Raw genomic sequence first — 13,313 nt, 5'->3', positions numbered from 1 at the left:
CACCAGAGATGGTGCTACCAGCTATGAGAGTCCATTGCAAAATGGTAGCTACCATGAGTTTTGGGTATGAGTACTTTAATAGAGGAAAACTTATCACAGATTAGGGTAGTGTCTTCAAAGTTTACTTCAGGCAGGTAACAAAATTGGAACTGACAACATCAGAAAGCACTTGTCATAGATACTGAGCTATAAGAAGCAAAACCATTGTGTCCTCTTAACAGTGTTGAGATTTTATATAATCAATAAAAGGTTACTCGAAATTTTTCAGACTAGTTTTTAAACTACAAGAAAAACCTCCCACCAAGACACTCTTGCCTCTTTCTTCAAAACTGAGATTACCTAGCCAAACAAAAGGAGTACCCCACCCCCCCACCCCGAGTTCTTTGGGTACCATATTTTAACATAAAAAGTAATTATAAACTACAAACATTTCAGGATTAAAACTAAAAGTCAATTATTAAAAATAAGACAAATTCTGAGTTAAAGCTGTGAATTTTTAGTTTCAGAGAACTCACAGTTCTTTGAAACTATCTAAGCACATGGTTTGTGCTGAGATGGTGCAGAATCAAGATCACATACTCTAAGTCAAAACAATAAATCTTAACATATTCACACAAAATCCTCAGTATCAGGAACATATTTTGCCAGTTCCCAACTACCACAATGGCCTAGCCCAGCCTTTCTCTGAGTTTTGCTTCTTTTTTTTTTTTTTTTTTTTTTTTTTGGGGGGGGGGGGGCAGCAGGGTGTGTGAAGGGGAGTTGTTGCTTGTTTTATTACAGTTTATGCTTAATTAAGCTGTTCCACATTTCTTCCTCATAAGCAGTTGCTTATTGTGGGACTCATTCAAGCCCCTTTGCGAGTAACTTGCAGGATAGCGGTGAAAGTCAGTTCCCATTTCCCAAAGCATGGTGCCACTTCCATGTCACTTACATGTGTTTTTCCACTCTGTGGGAGTAAGATGCTGAAGAAACAGGGGATTTTGGAAAGCATGTGCAAGTGCATGCTTTCTAACAACATTCAACAGCAAACTGAACATCAGTCAGCAAATACGATGAAACACTGCAGACTGCTGCGAATGGCATTAAAGACTCTGATTCCAGTACCTACTTCATATGGTCCAGAGAAACTCTATTTTGAGTCTTTTTATTGCAGTTAAACTTAGGACTTAATCTATTACATCACTGTTTTGAAGGAATACTACCATGAGTACCTTTACATGGGAAGAAGCAGCCAATACATAACTAAAAAGCACGTTCTGGAGTGGTGCAGTGGATCCATGTCTCACACCATTATTCCTGACTCTTAGGGTAGTGGGACAGGGGGAGCAGGGGGCAGTGAAGATACCTTCATTTGAAAGTCAAGACAACTTTCTAACTGCATAGCTACAATACGAAAGCGTCTGAACATTTATACTTTGAAAACAGGTATGGAAATAACCTTTCTTGTTTAAAATATGCTGTTACTGTAAATAGGGATACACAAGTATGTCTACTGCACATATATATTTGTACGTGCAAATATATACCGAAGCCTGCCTTTCACATGCGTGCTTAGAGCTAAACGCATGTTAATGCTCTACCAATAAAAAATATCCACAGCAACAGGGAAAACATACAAAAGAAGTGAACTCCAATTCTACCTCAATTTCCCACACCCACAAAAAACAAAACCTCAAACCCAAGAAGTAGCATAAGATAGCACAATAGGGTGGAGCTCAGGTTAAACACAAGGACAAGGCGTTTGCCTGTATATACCTTTTAACCCCACAATCATCCCTATTTACACAGAGACACACAGAGATTATTCACCTTCCTGGCCAGAAGGAGCCAAGGCAGGAAGTGAGGCTGCTGGGCAAATATCAGTGTACATTATTGGTGCTTTTGTAACATAAGTGTGCCTGCTTTGGGGGTATTTATGAATTAGGCTAGAAACTAGCATGAAACTGTGTGTGCATAAAACTGTCGCCTGCTGTTCTTAACTTTCTTAACCAAATATTGTCAAATTAGCAACAACCGCACTTCCCACTAAGGGCTATATATTTAAATGTTTTAAAATCAAAAGCTATTTTTGGATTTATGTGAACCAAAAAAAGGAGCTGAAGTTGTATTTCTTCAAGGAGGAAATAAACTCTATGCCCATACATTTGCTGCCTCTGTCAAAAGTGGATTACTAGATTCTCATTTGAATTTATAGAGAATAATTTTTAAATGAAGCACCTTGAGAAGTTACACAAACAACTTGAGGACAAAGCTTCCTTCTTCAAAAGATTAAAAAGAACTGAATGCACGTAGGGGGAGTAGAAATGCCATCTCAGACATGCAAACATTCTCTGAAAACCACTGACCAGATGGGACGTGCAAGCTTAATGGGGAAAGCAGGCTTCAGTCTGAAGACCTCTGCAGCAGGAAGGTTTATTTACAAAAATGGAACATCGTGTTGTTTAGAGGATGGCTAGGAAGAAGAATAGAAGAAAAGAACTGTTCGACAGTACATTAAATAAATGATTGCAGCAGTCTTTAAACCACCCCATTAATACAGCCCTCTAGTAAGCAAAGGTATTAGCACAATTGTAAGCAGAATAGACTTGATGGTCCATTGGTCTCTTTCAGTACAGTAACTTGTGTTCTAGGATATTTGCCATAATACATAAAAGCCAAAAAAGTTGTTACTTGAAGAGTGTGCAATTAAACAAAGACACAAAGCAGGTAAAATTCAGCCCACGTTAACCTGTCATTCCACAGGACAGACACACAGTTCAGGGCTACCAGCTCAGTCTTTTGGTTGGAAAGGTAACAGGTGTCCCTTCTGTACCTACCATGCATGAGAACTCACAGTAACGCAGGTTAGTTATGAGTATTCCTATAATATAACATGCTAAGACCCTTGCCTGATTACGATATTTCTACAACTGGTATTAGGATGCATACATGTTCTTCGGCATAGATATTGTTTGTACCTCACCAAAAGGCTCCCCAGACAGCTTCCACAAATGGCATAAATTAACTTGAAAAATAAATACATGCTTGCTTCATCACGACAGAAACTTGTAGCACATGCTCAGTTTCCTTTAATAACACCACAGATATCATTTATCTTTATTTTTCCACTAATCTTTGGTACAAGGGAAACAAAGAATTTCAAACATCCAAAAATCTAACTCCTACAAGACTGAATACCACATAACAACGTCAAAGAAGTCTGCAATTGGCAAAGGAGTTTTAATACACAGATAATTTATATATAGGTATTTTTGCTGAGGATATTTGATAAAAGCAAAGCGCACTATTTATTTAGTTCTACACTTTCATCCTCAATGAGAAAGGTTTGTTTATTCTCTATTTAAGATTGAAGGGCAAAATAAGAAAGTTTCAGTTACAACAACTTAAGGACCAAAAAATTACTGCCTATTTAGTACTGAACAGTAATCAAAGTGATACTGAAACACTGTAAGATTTCATTATTTATTCAAAAAAGAAGTCACAATGTGTGGATACAGTCTACTAAGCAAGATTAGTTTAACAAACTTTCTTAATGGCTAAAACCAACCTATAGTGTGAAGGAAAAAAAAAAAAAGAGATAAACTGTAATCAAGTTTGATCCACCAACAGTAAAGCAGCAATAATTTACATTTACTAAACTGAAACGATTTAATAGGAACAACATGCATCTAGTAAAAGTACAGCAATAGCTGCATTTCACTGAACAAACCTTAAAAAAAGTTAATTGCTGAATGCAGAAAAGCTCAAAAAAGCCCCACCAGCCCCAAACATCAGCCTGTATAACACTTGCGTATTTAAACAGTATGGATTTCAATACATTTGTTACAACTAGATACAATGAAGTTCTCATTGTGTAAGGTAAGCTTGCATTTCAAGAATTCATAATACAGAAACCCTACTTGCAGAATACATCATATATGTAGTACTGTACCTCCAGCATCAAACCAGAAGTTTAGAAATATAATGTGAAGACAACAATCTCCTAAAACAATAACTGCTTAAAAGTAATCTCCAGGTTCTCACACAACTCCCTTATTAACATCTTAAGTGACTGTAAGTTCTCCACTCTTATCCCAATGAACAATTACTCACAAAAGTAGTCTTGATAGACTTTAGTGGGCTTACTCCTGAAAGTAATAGCTCACTGAAGTTCCAAGTGTATAGTTCTTTCCATAAACCACTTACAGAGAAATCCAAATGAAGCACTTAAAATTACCAGCCTTACTTGCAAGTTCATGATTTTTTCCAATGTTACCTTTCTCAGTTCTAAAAACAGAGGGGCCATAAAATTTTAGAAAATACAAGCTATGAGCAATACAATTTCATCAACAATAAGAAATACAAGGGAAGAAGGAAAAAAACCAAAACAACTTAACAGGATCTAGGATGACTGCCCAAAATAGCTTCCCCCACCCCCAAAAAACACACATATACACACAGATAATTACTGCTTACTGATTTCTGGGGAGGAGCTTATGCCCAGAAGTCACCCAGCTAGGGGGGAAATTGTATAAATACTCAAGGGTGACACTTGAAATCATCAGCTTCTGCTCACTCACCAGTGGCAGAAGAACTCCTCAGTAGAGGAGGATTCACTGCTCTACCACTCTGCATTGGAGCTCCACAACATTTTGGTATGTTATGATTTCATTTCATTCTATTTGGTTTTGAAGGTAACTTCTACAGGATACATGTTTTCTGGTTGGGGATGGAAGGGGGTTGATATTCAAGGGCCACTGACAGCATCCTCACTGCCACTGGGGCTATTTGAAAGACTACAGATAAAAGCCTGGTTTCAAGCAAGGCAATGTGAGATTTTTGCCACTGATGCTAAAGGAGCCAGGACTTCATGCTTCCTTTGCTGCAACATTAGACAGATGCAATTAGACCTTTTATCAGGTCATGGTAAAGTGTCTATGTATTTCCACAAAAAATTTTTCTTCATTGCAGGGGTGTTGATATATGCAACTCCTGAACTTACTTTTGGAGCCCTAGTGTAACTAGGAAAATAATCACTGTCTCTGAAGACAGTGGTTTTAAGTAGGCTGGTATCCATTTAAAATTATTCTTTTCCTCAGAGTGAGACTATTGCCTCTAAGCTATCTATACAAGAGCTCTATCATTCAAAGTGATAGCAATACCGATTCCCTCTTTCTTAGAGAATTTTTCACAACTAGTGAAAGCAGGAGGAAGTAAACACAAAATAATGTTACTTTTAATACAAATACTTTAAGAAAAAGTAATTTATTCATGCACAAGAAACAGAACTGAACAGCTTTTCTTTATAATAAACTTTTTCTCCCTTTTCTAACACAGAACGGATTTGGAAACATGCATTTACAAATATCCTTACTGCTGCTGTTTTGTCTGAACATTGTCCATGGTAGCGATGGATATTTTTCTGAGAGATACCAGAAACAATCCAGCATCAAGGGGCCACATTTTCTACCATTCAATGTAAAGAGTCAAGGTAAGTTTACTATTTTTTTTTTTAATAATAAACTAACACAATTATTCCTAGTGGGTCAATACATGAACAAAAGCTCTTTGTTTATACTATTGGTATTAAACTTTCACTAATAGCTTAGATTTATTAAAATAATGTCATCACTGCAGAAAGAACTGGCAGTGGTTCCGGCTTTTGCCTCCTATTCACAAAGACGCACACTTGTCACAGAGATTTTTTACACAATAATCACTAAAGGCATATAGAGCTGAAACAAAATCACAGCTACAGATCTGATCTTCAGTAGTGGGAATAACTATGCAAACAATAATGTTGTATTATGTACAACATGCTAATTATCCTCAAATTTCTTGATTCAACACTGGGGTTTCTAACAATAGACCCGTCGTCTACAATATTCAGAAAGATCTTTTACAAATTCTGTTATCTCTACTCAAAACAGACCTTAGGTGTGAATTTAAATATGTATCTGATACATATGGCCAAACGAAGACCTGTTTAAAGTCTAGAAAAGCAAACCAAATTGATATATAGTCATAAAAATACAACAAACCTCTGCAGTTTTTTCATGAGTGATTTAAGCTTATACTTGTTTTAACTTTTGCTGCATCTCATCTACTTTTAGTTGTAATAATCATACTTGGACAGAAATGAGGAAACTCAATGAGGGACTCAGAAAATAGGATTTGCACATAAGCTTCTCTTCACCAAAAAAAGGACACTTTAGGCTATATCTGCATTAGAAAATAGGGTAGCACAACAGAAGCGGATCTGGAGAGCAGAATAGTTGCTGTTCAGGACATAGCACTTAGGAGGTTTCATTTCAGAATAGCCCTAGTCTGATCCTATGCTCTGGATGGTCATGAGCAGCACACATCAAGTCCAAAGGTGCAGCCCTGGTCTCACCCTAACCAGCTGCAGCTCAAGAACACTCTGCAGTAAGAACCAAGCGAAAGCAGCATGGCAGGGAAATTTATCCTCCAAACTGTTCTTCTGGGCTGTACCAAAATACTGTCACAGTTTCATCCCTTGCCTTCAGCACAGGGACCTTCTGGAATCCTACCAGCACTCTCAGATTGAATTTAGGTACATGTACATAAACAGCTACTCTGAGGACTGACTAACTGGAATTCCCACTGGGTTAGAGTTGCATTTCCTCCCTCTCCCCTCATTAACTTTTCATAGTGTTTTTCCATGACTTTATTCAGAATAAGTTACATATTTATATTATTTTTAAGTGAAATACAATATTTACTTGGTTATCCTCTGCCATACTTACTTCACTTATTTCTTGTACTGTTGGGGGTTTTTTCCCCCTCTATAGAAAATATTTGGAAAGGAGGAAACCAGCAGCAAATTAAGAAAGAGGAAAGAGCAGGGTAGGCAGGAAGTGGGGTGAAAGGGGGAAATGAATTGTCCTGAACTAAGATTTCACTTTATATACTAACACAAAATCTAATGTGCATGAAACTTCATATTTAGAATGAGAATGATTATATCAACATGTGAGGAGTATAAAATGCTGTCTATTTAGGAAAGGTAACAAAGACTATACACTAGACCTCAAAAGCAGGAACAGCCTACAGTTTTTACACACGTGTGAGTCCAGTCATTCAAAATTGTTTGACAAATCTTCATTTGGGGAACAAGCATCAAAATGGAGGACTAGAAAACCACTGCTATTCTTCAGCCTGGAAAACAAGCATCCTATGGAGAGTTTTTAGAAGAGTTTAAAGAGGGCAGACTGTTAGAGATCATAATTTCTAGTCTGAGACGATCATGGAAGAATAAAACAGGAGACTACAGAACCAAATTCGTCTAACTATTGTCTAGGGAGTTCTTCTCTATGCAAGTAGCTCAAGTAGCATACGGTATGCTTTTCATTATAGCTTACTTTTCATATTTGGTCACCAAACATTGGCTTCTAGAGATTTAGTTACCAGTAAATTCTCTTTGTTTTGTACAGCTTTGTCTAAAAGCAGCCTGGAACTAAAATTTCAGTCTAGGCCCAAACTGGTGACACACAACAACATGTAATTGATCATACGATTTCTGTTGGCAATTATAACCTATTAAAGCTTCATTTAGTTTGGTGAAACTGTTTTAACAGTTTTAAAAATCTATTCTTGACAGCTCTCCAGTTAGAATATACTTTCCTTTTCTGTATGTATTTAGTGTTACCATTCTTTAAATACACCAGGATGTAATTTTTAAACCAGTAGCTCTTTGGCTTAAGTCTTTGAAAAGTCCTAGTTGAGGATAATCATTGAATTAAATCTAACTGTTCATCAGTGCTTGTTATATTAAAGTCTTCATACTTAATTCAACACATAAATAGGGTTTGACTGCACTCAGAGAATGTAAACCCATTTTGCATCAAGATATGTGCCAAGACATATAAAAGAGTAGCCAACCACTACTTCAATTTTCCTGGTAAAAATCCTACTTCATTTATGTGTTCAGCTGTCCTTTCCTCAGAGGACTTACCATTGTCTCTAGACAGCACAATTACCAGATATTTTAACTCTAAAAGCAGCACAACTTTGAAACAATATAGCTCCTCACAGAAAATCTCTATAACAACATGAGCACTGACAAAGCCTTTGGCATCTTAGCAAAAAGGCAGCACCCACCACTTTGTGAACCTGGGACTGATATAAAGTTGCATCTAAAACATGGTAAAAAGCAAGAAAGAGAAGCACTCTGAAGCTAAAGTCTGATGCAAGTTGCCACCAAAAAAAAAAAATTGGATCAAGGGCAATAACTGCATGTTACTTAAAGCTGAATAAAATGAATGTTGCCCCCCTGAAGAAATTAAACTCACTCTGACTGCTAAGGAACAAAATACATTTGGTAGGCCTGGACATAGTTCCTTGAGTTATCGTTATGAAAGAGCAGACCTGGCTGGGGTCACTGTTGTCTTCTGCCAAAGTACCCACATAAATGCTTGGTTTTGGATTCCATGCAGTTGATGTAAAAACCTATTCATATTTTTCCCCTAGTGCTTTACAACTGAAACAGCATTAGCTCAGGAACCTGTTTAGGTATTTGTATTGAGGCTTTGATCTGACCTGCCTGTGTTCTCTGATGTGAACATATAGTTTTTGAAGTTCTATCCACAGATAGAACCGATGTAATAAATTCTCAGTCCTCCAGTTGAGTAAGCTGTTTTCTCTGATGGCAGCTTTCTTCTCTGTGGTGAAGAGAAAATGTGTAATGTGTAAAGAACATTTACATGTCACTTCTGCTGCAGGGTAAACGTTAATTCTGACAGGCTTAAGCCTTTTCCAAGTTATTTTTCATATGATGTAGTTCTTAAAATTTGCCATATCTTATGTCACCTATATAACTAATTGCAACTTGCAATTGCACCCTACTGAATCTGGGAATTCAGTAGTAAGAAATCCAACAATATCAGTAAGATACCAAAGACTGCACCAGACTTGTCACTGGTACTCACAGATTCCACAATCTCCTTTGCAGCTGAGAAGGACGTGTGTTTGCATTTTCAGTTCGTCAATAAATCACAGACATTGCTTTCTTCCTATGTGTAGGATTTTAACAACTATCTTCCCTTTCATTGTCTTAAGGAGGATGAGATAGGAAGGTGTGCAAAATAAGGTGATAGGCATTTGTGCTGATTTTATGCACCAGCAAAAAAGAAAATGCACTCTCTACGCTTGGTAGATAAGAACAATTCCCCTGGCAGGGGAAGGCAACCTTTCAGATCCAATATCAAAACAAAATCAAATGTATTTCACATATACATCTCTCATATTTTTAAAAATACAATATGTACAAGAATAGTTTTCTTCATCTCATTTTTGGTTCATCAAGACTAACCACAGATTAGAAAAAGCAATTTATTATCCAAGAGACAGCAGAACAGTCATCGCATAAACTTTCATATATATATATATACACACACACTGCTCTCTTTATAAGAGACTGAAATGCAAACTTAGCTGATCTAACTGTTGATCTTATAAATCTTTTCTAAATAAGCATTAAATAGAATATGTTGCCATTATAAAAAACAGAATCTAGGTTCTTCCTCTATCCCTCAGTTTTTATTTGTAAAATGACCTCTTAAATTAACATTCATCGTAGGTATGGTATTTTGTTCTATAATGCTGCCAGTTGCTGCAAGCTACTGAAGTAGTCTCACAATATCCATGTTAATCTTGTCTATAATGTCCTAAAATCAGCATCCTAATTCCAACAGGAAGCTGCAAGCTCCCCCAAAGTGCACAGAAAACTAAGCAGTGAGCTTGTTTGTTTATTCCTCTATTTCTGACATTTGGTTGAGTGGCTCCACCTGCTGTTTTGATAACTAAGAAAATGAAGTATTATTAAAAAACTAAAACAATGCCAGAATTCTGACTGCAGTAAGATGAATTATCAGTTGTGACCTTGTCACTGTGTGAAATTCTTATGACAAACAAAAATCTTTAAGATAGTATTTGAAAATATAACATTCATATGTTTACCAAAAAACCCAGAGCCATGGCCCACTTTTGGAAGTGTGAGGAGGGGAAAGGACAAAAATCTCACTACTTTAATGTAGCACCATGTAGTTTCAGAAAAGCAGTTACACCTGCACAGGAAGCTTTCTCTGCTTTTGTTCATCATCAAGATGCAAGTCTGATAACTTGCTAAATCTGTCACCTGTTTTTTTTTTTCTTCCTTAATAGTTTGCATCTACTTGCACAGCATCTTTTAAGCTCTGATGACCCTAAACGTATTGAAGCCAAAAAAATTTCTAGAGGCCTTGTAGCTCACAACACAACTCCAACATATTTGCACTTGTTAATTATTCATATAAGAGGTCCAAGACACTTTTGTCCTGAATGTCAGGTTCTCAGTGACCAAACACAAGTATTGGAAACTTGACTTCTATGAGGTTCAAATTAAGTTAATCCTTCACACATTTCACCACCGTGCCACAAGTCTGCAAATCTGTTGTAGCTGCCCTGGTTGACCAGGTTTCCTGTCTCTCACAGGTGCGCAGATAAGGGGTGAACAAGGACCCCCTGGTCCCCCAGGCCCTATTGGACCAAGAGGACAGCCAGGTCCTGCAGGAAAGCCAGGGTTTGGAAGTCCTGGTCCCCAAGGCCCCCCTGGTCCACCAGGACCACCTGGATTCTCTGCGGTTGGAAAGCCAGGCATGCCAGGTCTACCAGGAAAGCCAGGAGAGAGAGGACTAAACGGTGAGAAAGGAGAAGCTGGACCTGTTGGGCTCCCAGGCGCAAGAGGGCCACAAGGACCCCCTGGCACTCCCGGCCCTGCAGGACTGTCTGTTCCTGGCAAGCCAGGACCACAAGGCCCTCCAGGAGCTCAAGGGCCGAGGGGCCTCCCCGGTGAGAAGGGAGAGCCAGGTATCCCTGGTATAAACGGACAAAAGGGAGAAAATGGATTCGGCATTCCAGGCCGCCCGGGTAACAGGGGTCTTCCAGGCCCTCAGGGGCCCCGGGGCCTCCCCGGTCCTGCTGGGGTAGGGAAGCCTGGCGAAAATGGTCTTCCAGGTCAGCCAGGTATGAAAGGTGACAGAGGTCTACCAGGCGCACCCGGAGCGGCTGGTATCCCAGGTCCCCAGGGTCCCCCAGGAGAACCTGGGGAAGCCGGTGTCGGCAAGCCTGGGCCAATGGGACCACCAGGAGCAGCAGGCATCCCTGGAGCCAAGGGACACCCCGGACCTGCAGGCTTGCCTGGATCCCCAGGTCTTCCAGGATTTGGAAAGCCAGGATTGCCAGGGATGAAGGGACACAGGGGGCCTGAAGGTCCTCCTGGCCTTCCAGGACCTAAAGGAGACCAAGGCCCGGCTGGTATGCCAGGAGAACCAGGGCCTGCTGGGCCACCAGGGAACATGGGCCCTCAAGGACTCAAAGGCTTGCCCGGTGAGAATGGCCTACCTGGACCCAAAGGCGACATGGGCCCTGCAGGCCCCCCGGGATTCCCAGGAGCCAAGGGTGAACGAGGTCTACCGGGATTACAGGGAAAACCAGGATACCCAGGCGAGCAGGGTCTTGCTGGTCCTAAGGGACACCCAGGTTTCCCAGGTCCAAAAGGCGACACTGGCCATGCTGGGCTACCTGGCTTGCCTGGTCCAATGGGTCCACAAGGAGTTAAGGGAGTGCCAGGGATCAATGGCGAGCCAGGCCCCAGAGGGCCTTCAGGGATACCTGGGATCAGAGGCCCCATCGGCCCCCCTGGCCTGCCAGGAGCCCCTGGTGCGAAAGGTGAGCCAGGAGCACCGGGACTACCAGGCCCAGCAGGTATTTCTACGAAAGGCTTAAGTGGACCCATGGGACCACCTGGACCCCCCGGGCCTAAAGGCAACAATGGAGAGCCTGGCTTGCCAGGCCCCCCAGGTCCTCCTGGTCCCCCCGGCCAAGCTGTAATCCAACAGATGCCCGAAGGCTATGTTAAAGCAGGAGAGTCTCGGGAGCTATCAGGAATGTCTTTCATGAAAGGAGGAGTAAATCAAGCTCTTACAGGGATGCCAGTGTCTGCTTTCAGTGTCATCCTCTCAAAAGCCTACCCTGGGGCAACAGTCCCCATCAAATTTGATAAAATCTTGTACAATAGGCAGCAACACTATGACCCCAGAACAGGAATCTTCACCTGCAGGATCCCTGGACTGTACTATTTCTCCTACCATGTACATGCAAAAGGAACGAATGTTTGGGTTGCACTCTACAAAAATGGTTCCCCTCTCATGTACACTTATGATGAGTACAAGAAAGGATACCTTGACCAGGCTTCCGGCAGTGCTGTCATCGATCTCATGGAAAACGATCAAGTATGGCTCCAACTGCCCAATTCAGAATCTAATGGTCTCTATTCTTCTGACTACGTTCACTCTTCTTTCTCAGGTTTCCTATTTGCTCATATCTAACAACATCCCACTTACACTGTCCTGACACTCTCCTTCAGACCATTTTAACGGGGCACTGATCCGATTCATCGCTAGGTCATGCAACTTCAATTTTGCAACAGGAATGGAGGAGGGAGTAAGCAGGTGGAAGAGATTGGTTCAAACTTAGTAGAATAATATTGTATGTTTTTAGAGAATTGTCATAAGAAATTTGTTTCAAATGATGATCAATTGTCCAACTGAATGCAACATTAAAATTTTATGAATTAATATAATGCACCAGTCTTTTTTTAAAAAGAAAAAAAAGGAAAACCAGAATTTCTAACTATCACTTCTCATAACACATAAAGTAGCCATTCCAGGACTCTTGATCATACTTCACTATACTTGAATTAACTGAAGGTATTATTCAAAGTAAAGTCTCAGATACCGCATGGTCATCACAACAGACAGATAATATACTTCAGTAACATTAGTCTGCTATCTGTCAGCTTCATCTTTAAGCTATCAAACAGGAGTCAAGAAAACACAACTCTAATATAGTGCATACCATGGCACAGTTTTAATTTAGTTCCACTTTTATTAATGAATAACTATCTTGCAGAAAGGTAAATTTACGAACTATTACCTGTTACTGAAGATCTAAAACTTTCACAATATAAAAAAGCAACCAGATTTGAAGCCTAGAAATCCACTCAGCTTTCTTTGATGCACATTTTGTAATCTGCAGCAACAGACTAGTTCAATATTTTTAAGCTCCTAACATTCTGTAAAACTATAATGTTCAGAGTACAGTAAAACAACCAGCACCAAATCCAGAAGAGCGTATCTTCACAAGCATGCAGACACTCACAAAATCACAACAGCTGTACCACCCCAAAATTGGAGACAATCTTTGCACTGTTTTTCCCCTAACAGTTCATGCCTTTAACACACAATACTCTGGGGACTATATTTTACTTAAATGGT

At 39.8% G+C, this 13,313-nt stretch overlaps 2 protein-coding genes across 3 annotated transcripts in view; one reads left to right on the top strand and one right to left on the bottom strand.

Moving 5' to 3' along the window:
- NT5DC1 (5'-nucleotidase domain containing 1) overlaps positions 1-13,313 on the bottom strand; it is a 159,632-nt gene that overhangs the window by 129,627 nt on the left and 16,692 nt on the right. The gene's annotated exons all lie outside the window — the stretch shown is intronic.
- On the top strand, positions 4,569-12,585 carry COL10A1 (collagen type X alpha 1 chain). The gene is made up of 3 exons (XM_072855720.1): positions 4,569-4,634; positions 5,317-5,470; positions 10,471-12,585. Exons 2-3 carry the CDS (start codon positions 5,332-5,334, stop codon positions 12,363-12,365), a joined length of 2,034 nt encoding a protein of 677 aa, XP_072711821.1. The 5' UTR covers positions 4,569-4,634; positions 5,317-5,331; the 3' UTR covers positions 12,366-12,585.

Source organism: Ciconia boyciana, chromosome 3, assembly GCF_034638445.1.
Source record: "Ciconia boyciana chromosome 3, ASM3463844v1, whole genome shotgun sequence".
Lineage (NCBI taxonomy): Eukaryota > Metazoa > Chordata > Aves > Ciconiiformes > Ciconiidae > Ciconia > Ciconia boyciana.
This window is presented reverse-complemented; position numbering and strand designations above follow the sequence as displayed.

What these genes read in the sequence shown, in the direction of transcription:
- COL10A1 (XM_072855720.1), top strand. Translation starts at nt 5,332, where the DNA reads ATGCATTTACAAATATCCTTACTGCTGCTGTTTTGTCTGAACATTGTC. An exon ending in ATTCAATGTAAAGAGTCAAG is followed by an intron (nt 5,471 to 10,470) that starts GTAAGTTTACTA and finishes TGTCTCTCACAG; the next exon opens with GTGCGCAGATAAGGGGTGAA.